This window comes from Phascolarctos cinereus, unplaced genomic scaffold, assembly GCF_003287225.1.
Source record: "Phascolarctos cinereus isolate Bilbo 61053 unplaced genomic scaffold, phaCin_HiC Scaffold_5;HRSCAF=322, whole genome shotgun sequence".
NCBI classification, from domain to species: Eukaryota; Metazoa; Chordata; class Mammalia; order Diprotodontia; family Phascolarctidae; genus Phascolarctos; species Phascolarctos cinereus.
The window spans coordinates 302358068-302369322 of record NW_027555958.1 but is presented as its reverse complement, the minus strand read 5'-3'; the positions used below and the strand labels follow the sequence as shown (position 1 = coordinate 302369322).

Sequence of the window (11255 nt, the reverse complement as noted above, 5' to 3'; positions counted from 1 at the left end):
CTCCAGGTTTAACATTCCCAGGTTCTTCAGCCATATTAACATTGGCTCAGGCCCTTTGCCCTCCTATTTGCCTTCTGGTTGTTCTCCAGTTTATAGTTTATCATTGGCCTTCTTAATGACACAATAGTCTCAATGAGGGCTGAAAAGGACCTCTCACCTCCCTAATTTCTGGAAACTATGCCTCTCAGTTCATATTAGCTTCCACTTCTTTTCCTCTTTTGGATTAAATCTGATTGATATAGAGAACTTTCCACAAGAAAACTCCCTGTACCAATACAGACCTGACCCTGCTCTACACCTTATAATCTCAGAACACTGCCTGAGTCACTGAAAGGTTAAGTGATTTGCCCAGGGCCACACATTCAGGATGTGTCAGAGACAGGATTTGAACCTAAATCTTCCTGACACGAGGACCAGTTCTCTATCTACTACATCTCTCTGCTTTCTCATGATTAGCAAATATCAATGACAGATGGAGAGGTCAGCAGGCACTTAAGTGATTTGCTTTTTTTTCATCCACTCCCAGCTGGCTAATAATTTGGGTGATGCTGGTATGAGCGTCCCTTTTGAAGCTATCCTGTGAAGCCTTGGGCCCAGTAGCAAATAATAGTTATGAGATGGGTAATAATTTAATAAGAACTCAAACTACACCTTTTTTTATGGGACTAGGAGTTCTCAGGCAAGTAAATAAGCAGACTAATTAGATGTTTCTATGGAAATTGATGGAAACATTAGAAAGGCAAACATCCTGCATGGTGTAACACCCCCTCATAGAAGGCTATATAAATGTGAGAAGAAGGAACAAGTCTGGCTTTTGGCTTGGGGTTGGTTCATGAGGACTATGGAGGCAGGGTAAGGAAGACATTGAAAAGAAACTGAAACTGCCAATACTAATATTATGGCATCCAATTTTGGTCCCCCCAAATGCTCTTCCTCATCTGCTTCCAAAAGCCACTCTAGGCTTCCAATTTCCAGGGCCCTCTCTGCCTGTACCAGCTGCCAACAAAACATTCGTCAAATCAGCCAGTGGCAGGCTAAGGTCTGTCCACCTAATGCCTGCCATCCAGTTCCTTATCGCTCTCCCATCTACCTCCTGAACAACTTCAGGGTATCCTTCTGTGGGGTGAGCTGTGCTGAAGGCAGCTTTGATAGCAATGAGAAAGAGACCTTGCAGACATTAAATCAACGCCTGGCTAACTACCTGGAGAAAGTGAGAAACCTGGAGCAGGAGAATGCCTGCCTAGAGTGCAAGATCCGAGAGCATCATGAAAAGCTGACCCCCATCGTGTGTCCCGATTACCTCTCTTATTTCAAGATCATAGAAGAGCTTCAGCAAAAGGTAACAATTCTTGAGTTTCATTGCAATCCAGTTGTAGCCTTAGGACCTTTGAGGCAAAAGTATTTGCTAGAACTTCTGGAAATAATAACTAGCATTCATGTATAAGGTTTGCAAATAGGTTTTCAGGTTGTTTTGTGTATATGTCTGGAGGGAATTCCTCAAGTAAGGATGAAAAATGCTGTCTAAGTGTCACCTCCAAACTTTTATATCTCCTCATGACTACAGAGGTACCCTCCACTATTGAATTAGACTACCCAGTACTAAGTAATAACAGCTGACAGTTCAATGGATAGCTAAGTAATACAGTGGATAGAATACTGGTCTTAGAGTCAAGAATACCTGAGTTCAAATGCAGCTTCAAACACTGACTAGGTGTGTAACCCCGGGTAAGTCATTTAATCTCTGTTTGCCTCAGTTTCCTCAGCTATAAAAAATGAGAATAATAATAGCACCCCCTCCCAGGGTTTTTCAGGATCAAATGAAAGATTCAAATGAGATTTGTATAAAACACTACATGTTGCTGGCTATTATTACTTAACCTTGGAAAAATTGTTTTCAATTTCTGAATTACACAAGCATTCCGGGATTACAAACCAAACCATGAAGATTATTGAAAGCATTAAAGCATTTTCATTAGAAGCAGTTTGACATTGTGGATAGAATGCTAGACTTTGAGTCAGGAAAACTTGGAAAACCAGCTATATGATCCTAGGCAAGTTGCCCAGTCTCTCAGGGAGTTCTCTCTAAGATGATAAATTACTGATGTGGACAGTGTCCCACATGGATGAAACCACAGATTGAGATTTTATCTTTAAATGTCTTTCATACCATCTGAGATAGTGCCAAAGGAAAACATCCTAGGGAGAATTGCTGACTTTCAAGTCTCATTCATTTGCACAATCTCTTAAATCCTAGATCTTGTGCACCAAAGCTGAAAATTCCAGGCTGGTCTCCCAAATAGACAACACTAAAGTGACCGCTGATGACTTCAGAGCAAAGTAAGCTCACTTGGACCCTTTGATATGTTGTTTTGTTCAAGGCCAACCCAAGCTTAAACATTCACTTGAGGACCAACTATGTCCCAATGGGGATATATGCAGGGGTCCAGCAAGGACCTTTGTTTTTCTTTTTTTGCAAGAAACTTAATACTGAACACCAATTCAACCAACTAAGTTTAATTACTGGCTACAGACAACCAAATTAATTAATTCCCATGCTAAAGAATTATAACATTTTTTTAAGTCACTCCCTCAGATTCTTCATCAGGCTTCAAAGGAATCTTTCTTTCCAACATAGTTAGGAAATGACTAGTCCTCCTTCTTTCAGGAAAATCACAGCCTGATGTCATGCTGGCAAATATGCTTGAGTGCCTCTTTGCTCCTGATCCAAGGACAATTAAGAATAAGTGTTAAAGGCTAAAGTTGAAAGAGTGGAGTTCACCTCTAAAATACCCCAACAGTAGAAAGCTAGTAAACAGGAGATGCGTAGACAGACTTACAGAGGATTTCTGCTGCTTGGATGTGTGGCTTTCTGTTATTGAACCATTCTTTCCTTTCCCTTCTCTTGTTTTGTTTTGGGTTTTAAGGTATGAAGTTGAAGTGTCCCAGAGGCAGCTGGTGGAAACTGACATCAATAGCCTCCATCAAATCCTGAATAAACTGACCTTATGCAAGGCTGACTTGGAAGGGCAAGTGGAGTCTCTGAAGGAGGAACTCCTTCACCTCAAACACAACCACGAAGAGGTTAGCAAAATATCAATAAAGTCATCAGAGCCCCAAACCTCAAAAATTGCCCACTCTGTTGAGCTAGTCTTTGGATAGTGGCCTTTTCCACCAAATGTTTCTCTCATTTCTACATTTTTTAAAGAAGAGTTGTTTTGGCTACTGTCAATCCACCCAATCTGTTTCCATCCTAGCAGTATAGGCACAATGCAACACACTCTTAAAAGCTGTATAAGGGAGCCTATGTTAAAAAATCAGCAGCTCCTCTGGCTTCTGCTGTGATGGGGAAAAGCCACATTTCCCTAGCCTAACATAAAGATACAGAGAACTTCCTTAAGAGGGTTTATGAAATCCTGGCCTTCAATCAGCATGATTGAGAAAAGAGATTTTTCATTACTCTAGTGTCCTATACTGCTTTATCCATTGGTTGAACTCAGGAACATGTTTTAATTTTATTTTTTTATTAATTTATTTTGATTTATCAACAATCACCTCCATAAGCTTTTGAGTTTTAAATTTTTCTCCCCCATCCTTCCCACCTCCTTCCCCAAAACGACATGCAATCTGATATATACACATACATTTCAGAACATTTTAAAGCCCTTACAATTTATGGGGGAGGAGGAGAAGGATAAGTAAGAGGAGAGGTCTTACCCCAATCCACCTTATGGTACCTTTCCATTTTAATTATTCTTGCTAATTAGGTGCTCCACTCTATTTTTTCCATGTAATTTCAGTACCCTAGTGCAAAACCCTCCTCACCTCATCTTAGTTTCAATTTTGCTTACCAATCCTCTATTCAATTCTTTGTTCAGAACTACTGTTAAAAATTTAGGAAACTTAACTGCTGATACTAAATGGAACCTAGAAAAAAGCTGACCATTCCCAGGCAATGTGGTAATAATCCATTCACTAAACAAGTCTTTTTTTTTTCCTTTCTCTAGGAAGTGAATTCATTACAATGTCAGCTTGGTGACAGGCTCAACATAGAAGTGAATGCTGCCCCTTCTGTTGACCTGAATGAGGCACTACAAAAAATGAGATGCAAATATGAGTCTTTGGTTGAGACTAACCGCAGAGATGTTGAAGAATGGTTCAACACCCAGGTGGGCACCTTGAGATAGACAAGCACACACATATATGTGCACATACACTTGCACAAATGTACACATACATTTGCTCTTGGAAAAGTCCTATCACCTTTCAATGTCATTTTAAAAAAATGTTAAATATATGTTGTCTGTGCCTCAGTTGCAGGAACTGAACCAGCAGGTGGTATCCAGCTCAGAAGAGCAGCAATGCTTCCAGAAGGAGATCTGTGATCTAAGGCGCACCATCAGTGCTCTGGAGATCGAGCTGCAGGCCCAGCACAGCCTGGTGTGTAGCCCATAGGAGTTGGCAAAGCCTAGTATGCATTGACTTCTGTAGATATGGGATGATTCAGTGTAGGAGGTGAGTTCTATTAACTCAGGAGCTTCCTTTGCTATCTAGGCCTCGGCATTCTCTGAGGCCAAAATGGCAAAAGATCAAAAGCTTTGGCATTAGGGCCAGCCCTTAGCATAGGCAGAGTCTGTGGTCATCTGTATGCTATGATTTCATAGTACTGTAAATTTAGAGCTAGGAGGGATCTGAGAGGTCAACTAGTTCATCCTCTTTCTTTTACAGATGATGAAACTGATACTGGTTAAGTGACTGGACCATGGTCCCATTGCATTCAAACCCATGCCTTCTGACTCCAAATCCAGTGCTATCTCCAACCCACCTTCCAGGGATTCTAGGTTTCCTTTCCAAACTCACCCCCTTCCCAAATGTCTATCCCAATGAGACCTGGGATTCTACCAAATGAGCTAATATGTATCAAGCACCTGGCAAAACTTAAAGCCCATATAAATGTTAGCTAGTATTAGTCTTCTTAGTAGTTTAATCCTTTAACATTGCTTCACTCTATCCATCATTTATTCAACAGGGGTGGGGAACTTGTGGTGTGGAAGCCACATGTGGCCCTTAAGCATAGACTGAGACAAAGGGCCTCACTTGAGGACCTAAAGAACCACAAGTGGCGTCGAGGCTCAGGTTCCCCACCCCTGCTTTAGTGTTTCTCTTTTCTCTCTCTCCACATCATCTTTTAAAATGCAAATACTCCAGGCAAGGGCAATTTGGTAAGTCCCTATAGCTTCAAATGAATGAGCTTAAAAGGCTCCTTTCTTAGCCTTCCCTTAAGTGTAGCAATGTGGTAGCACTGGCTACCTAGGGGAGGGAGAAGGAAGGAAATCCTGAAAGAAGAGGCAGTGGAAAGAGTGTTGGACCTGGAATGAAAAGACCCAGGTTCAGATCTGTGTGATTTTTGGCAAGTGATTTAGGCTCCCTAGACCTTAATTTCCTATTATGTCAAATAAAGGGTTTAGACTATATGACTTTGATAGGACATTTTAGAAAGGGAGGTCAAGGGAAGACAAATAAACTTTTCCACTTCACAATGGTTCCTAAGATTTGAGCCTATTTAGTGAAAGATGAAAAGCTGCTAGGTGGTATTGTGGATAGAATGTCAGACCTGGAGTGAGGAAGACCTGAGTTCAAATCCAGCTTCAGCCACTTATTAGCCATGTGACCTTGAGCAAGTCATTTAACCCTGTCAGCCTCAATTTCCTCATCTGTCAAATGAAGGAAATAACAAACGCCTCCAGCATTTTTGCCAAGAAACCCAAAAGGAGTCACAAAGAGTTGGACACAACTGAAAAATGACTGAACAACGAACTACAAGTAAATAATGAAAGTATTTAAAGGGCAAGGGAGAATTGATACCTTTTACTACAGAAGACAAGACTTAAAACCATAGGTGTCAGGGGTGAGGCAAATATACCAACCTCAGAGGAACCTTCATTGAATAGTCAATTCATACCTTAAGATTTATTTTGAAAAAGCTGTATAAATTCTTTAAATTAGTCCGCAGAAAATTGTATTTAATCTCTCAGCCTTAGTTTCCCCATGTGTAAAATGAGGATAGAACAGCTGACTTGTAAGGTCCACTCCAGCTCTAATTCTACGATCTTAAAGAATAAGAAGTATGCTTATAAATTTAGTCTAACCTGCACAAATCATCACTTAAAGTATGGTTCAGCCTGAATTTTCCATAACATCACCAAGGAGTACAAAGCAGAACTCTAAAGAACAACTCTTCATAATCATCCTAATAATAATCAACTTCATGTCTCTTTCTGTCTTAAGAGAGCTTCTCAGGAATGCATCCTGACGGAAACAGAGGGCCGCTATGCTGTCCAGCTAGCCCAGATCCAGTGTCTGATTGAGAGTCTGGAATCCCAGCTGGCTGAGATCCGAGGTGCACTGGACAGGCAGAATCAGGAGTACCAGGTCCTTCTGGATGTGAAGTCCAAGCTGGAGTGTGAGATCGCCACATATAGACATCTTCTGGAGAACACTGACTGCAGGTTTGTGAGGCTAGAGTGATTTCTTCAGCCTGTTTAGTCAGTGCTCTGAACTGACTATACCAGGGGTGGGAAGCCTTTGGCCTTGAGGCCACATGTGACATTCTAGATCCTTAAGTGCAGCCTTTTGACTGAATCCAAATTTTACAGAACTGGACTATACCTTTGGTGGCTATTCTAGTTCTGGAGAAAGGTTTGGACAAAGAGAACCACAAGATACTAAGGAATTACTCTGATAACCAATAGTCAATATCCATAAGAGGGCAGAGTGAGCATAGTCACAAAGTCTGGAGTTAGGGAGAAAATGAATGCTATGTAACAGAGAGGGGTTTTTTTTTTCGTTTTTTTCTTTGAGGAGCTAAATGATCCATATGAGAAGTGAGCCAGAGATACTGACTTCTTAAGCAACTTACTCTAAAAATATGCATACAGCCTATCAATAGACCTTAAAATGCTATAATAAGAACCCTCCAAAATACAGCAGAATCTATTGCTGTTGAGTCATTCAGTCTGACTCTCTGTGACCCCATTTGGGATTTGCTTGGCAAAGAAAGTGGAGTAGTTTGCCATTTCCTTCTCCAGATCACTTTACACATGAGGAAACTGAGGCAAACAGGGCTACCCAGGTGCCCAGGATCACACAGCTAGGAAATATCAGAGGCAGAATTTAAACCCAAGTCCTCCTGACTCCAGGGCCAGTGCCCAATCTACCACACCACCAAGCTTCCCCCAGAATCTATTACACAGATTCTATTAAAAAGCTCTTTACATGAGGCTTTTATGTGGTGCAATGGATAGAGCACCAAAGATGATTAAGGAAGACCTGAGTTCAAATCCAGTCTTAGATTTTCCTAGCCATAAGACCTTGGGCAACCTGCATTTGCCTCTGTTTCCTCATTTGTAAAATGGGAGTAATAATAGCACCTACCTCACAGTTTGTTGTGAGAATCAAATGAGATAATATTTAGTAAGCACTATATAAACGTTAGCTATTTTTATTGTTATCAGAGGCAGTTAGGCAGCACAATACAAATAGCACTAGACCTGGAGTCAGGACAAATCTAAGTTCAAATCCTTCCTCATACACTTACTAGCTATGACACCAGGCAACTTACCTTCTCTCAGTCTCAAATTTCCCATCTGTAAAATGTTGTTGTTACTGTTACCAGTATATCAATAACTATGATAATGAGGCACTTACTACAAGGACCTCCTGAATCATCAAAGAAATGTGATGTTGTACTCAGTAGCATTTTATCATCACATGTATCTTATTAATAGAAAGGCAAGGAGATGTAGTAGATAGAATGCTAGACCTCTAGTCCAAAAGACCTGGGCTTGAACCCTATCTTTGACACTTAGTGGCTATGAGCCCAAGAACCAGTCATTTCACCTCTTGAAGCCTCAGTTTTCTTAATCTCTAAAATGGAGTCAATAGCATCGACAATGCCTACTTCACAAAGTTGCTTTGAGGGTCAAATGAGATCACCTATGTAAAGCACTTTGCCAACTTTAGAGTACTATAGAAATGCCACTTGCTGTTATCAGTGTGAGATGATACATTGTAATTTTGTAGAGACAACCAGTATAGAAATCAAGAAGTTGTAGGTTTCTGTCTCTGATAGCTATTAGCTGTGGTTCCATATCATCCAATGCATGGCTCTATCTATGCCTAAGCAATTCTCTGTTGTTTTTGTGGTTCAGTCCCATTCCTCGTGACCCCATCTGGAGTTTTCTTGGCAAAAATACGGAGTGCTTTGCCATTTCCTTCTCCAGTTCATTTGATAAGATGACAAAACTGAGATAAACAGGGTTAAATGACTTGCCCAGGGTCATACACAGCTAGTAAGTGTCTGAGGCCAGATTTGAACTCATGAGGATGAGTCTTCCTGGTTCCGAGCCCAGTGCTCTATTCTGTGCTGCCTATCTGCCTCAAGAAATTCTCTAAGACTCTCTATTGGTGAGTTGTCAATCTAAGTCTATAAAAGTTTCCCCATTGGGAGTTTTCTATACCAATGACATTCCCAATGTAGCCCTCAAAAATTCAAATGATTTAATGGATAGAGCAAACAAAGTTCAAACTGAGCCTCAGACATTTACTAGGTGTGTTACCCTGGACAAGTCACTTAACCTTTGTCTGCTCAGCTTCCTCCCCTGTAAAATGAGAGTAGAAATAACACCTACCTCCCAGGGCTGTTATAAGGATAAGATGAGACAGTATTTGTAAGGAGCTTTTCAAACCATAGAGTGCCATATAAACACTATTATTGTTATTGTTACTATATTTTTAAATGTATATCAGTGACATATCTTGTTGACATACTCTTTAATATGTATCAATTCTTTGAATATTATTATTATATATATGCCTACCTCCTAAAAGAGAGATTCTTCTGTGACTTGAGATTTTACTAGATTCTGCAGCAAGAACATGGACTCATGTGCCATAGACCCTGTTGGGGGTCTAACGAAACCTATGAACCTTTTATTAGAACAACATTTTGTTTTAGTTTTGTAAAATCTATAACTAAAGGAAATGCTAAATGTTTCAGTTTGAGGTTAGTGGGAAAAAATGTCATTTTTTTCCATTTCCAAGTTCATAAATACATTAACATCTATTTATGAATCTTTTGGGGGAGGTGATTTAGAGGGGCTGTGGAGTCCTAAGGTGAGAATCTCTCATTGTTTGTCCTTAGTTCTTGAAGAGGAGCAATGATATCAAGAGGGTAATGTCTTGACTTTCAAGGGAATTGGAGTTTAGTGAGGCAGGGCTGTGCATCAGCCTCATTGTCTCCTCCAGAATCATTGGAGTCCAGTGGCAAGACATAGGCCAAGATGGCCTTGCATGCAGTGGGAGACCCTGGACTTTTTAAGTTAAGGTCTTTCCCAGGTCTCAGACCCCGAATCAAAGGGAACAGTAGAGTACTTGTAAAACATAGTTTGGTTTTATTATTAGGATGGGTCTCAACCAGAACCTGTTAGTAACTCCCCAGCTATGTCAGGTAACAGGGATTGACCAGACTTCAGTTAATTTCGATTTAATTCTAGAAATATTTGTTAATTGTCTGCTAGATGCATATAAAATAGCATGCTGGGCACTGAGGATACAACAATAATATAAGACACATTTCCTGCCCTTGAGAAATTTACAATCTAATAAAGGCTTCATTAGATTTAATGCTTCTTAAAACTCTCTGAAGTTTATTTTCCAGTAACTTCAATCTGCTTATCTGAACCTTTATTTTGATTATTTTCTCCAGCTAAATTGAGAACAAAAGATCAGATTGTGAAGGGGATTATTTTACATGAATTATGTTAAACAATCTGTTGTTATCATCATTCTCCCTTTATCAGTTTTTTTTTTTTGATGGCACCAATGCTTTCCCAGTAAACCCTACCTTAAATTGTATAACATTGTTTCCTAGACTTCCCTGCAATCCATGTGCCACAGAATGTAAGCCTTCACCTTGTATGCCCTGCATATCCCAGACCATGGAATGTACAGCCCCAGCTTATGTAACATGCAGGCCATACAACCCTTCGGTTTGCAAAGTGAGAGCTAAGCCTTGTGATCTCTACTCATCCCTGCCCGGCATCCTCGCCAGAATCTATACTCTCACCCAGGAGTTCCAGGACGGGAAGGTCATTTCTTCTCGAGAGCATGTACAACCCTGTTTCATCCCTCGCCTCCAAGTCCACTTTGTCAACAGAGACAAAGAAGGAGTCAGCTGAATGAATGAGATGTTACTACATACTCCATTCACGATCTTTCAAAAATACTGCCTTCTCTGTCCCTTTGAAGGTATTCAGTTTCTTACTCTGTAGTGTGTTTCCATTGTAAGCTTCAGACTTTCCTATTCTTCAGTATAAACTCATGGTATCATAGGTTTAGATAATATCATAGATTAGAACTTAGAGATTGTCTATTCCAACATTCTTATTTTACAGAGGAAGAGACAGAGGCCCAGAAAGCTTGTTATCAGCCCAAAGCCAATTAATTCAATTTTATTCAATTCAATAAGCATTAATTAAGCACCTACTGCATACTAAACACTTTTCTAGATATGAAAGTACAAAGACAAAAATAAAAACAGTAATAATGATAATAATACCTAATATTTATATAGCACTTTAAGGTTTGCAAAGTGCTTTACTTATTCCTTCTTCAAATCCTCATATTTCTGTAATGTTAGTATGGGCTAATTGGCACATAGTAGATACTTAATGTTTATTGACTAACTGACATAGGTGCTGTTATTGAGGAAATTGAGAAACAAAGAGGTTAAGTAACTTGCCAGGGGTCACACAGCTATTAAGTGTCTAAGGCAGGATTTGAACTGACTCTAAGTACTGTGATCTATCAACTGTGCTGCCTAGCTGCCTTAAAGTCTTTGCTTTGAAGGAACCTGTTGTAGTTATGAAAGAACATGGAATTTAGAGGCAGAGGATGTGGTCGTGAATCTGGCTCAGCTAATAGCTACCTATATGGCCTCAGACAAGTCACTTCCTGTCTCTGGGCTATAAAAGATGTCTACAATAGCAATAAATACAAACTACGTGCAAAGCCAATTGAGAAAAGGAGGTGGGGAATCACATAGGTAAGAAGTGTCAAAGCTCAGAAACAAAGACAGGACATTGGACTCCAAATCTGCCAAATGACCTGACCCATCTTTGTCATTGTCCTAATCAATTACATTTCTCTGGCCTAGCATTTTGCATTACACATGAGCCATAAGAGCTAGTTAATAAACA

The 11255-nt window shown here is 40.1% G+C and overlaps 1 protein-coding gene across 1 annotated transcript; it reads left to right on the top strand.

Annotated features, from left to right (window-relative positions):
- The first annotated feature begins 898 nt into the window (after positions 1–898).
- Positions 899–10235, top strand: KRT39 (keratin 39). The gene is made up of 7 exons (XM_020997586.1): positions 899–1339; positions 2255–2337; positions 2925–3081; positions 4005–4166; positions 4312–4437; positions 6286–6506; positions 9929–10235. Exons 1-7 carry the CDS (start codon positions 899–901, stop codon positions 10233–10235), a joined length of 1497 nt encoding a protein of 498 aa, XP_020853245.1.
- Positions 10236–11255: the final 1020 nt, after the last annotated feature.

Excerpts from the sequence above, each read along its gene's own strand:
- KRT39 (XM_020997586.1), top strand. The coding sequence starts at position 899 with ATGGCATCCAATTTTGGTCCCCCCAAATGCTCTTCCTCATCTGCTTCC. Across the intron at positions 2,338-2,924 it reads GCTGATGACTTCAGAGCAAA|GTATGAAGTTGAAGTGTCCC; the intron begins GTAAGCTCACTT and ends TTGGGTTTTAAG. Across the intron at positions 4,167-4,311 it reads AAGAATGGTTCAACACCCAG|TTGCAGGAACTGAACCAGCA; the intron begins GTGGGCACCTTG and ends TCTGTGCCTCAG.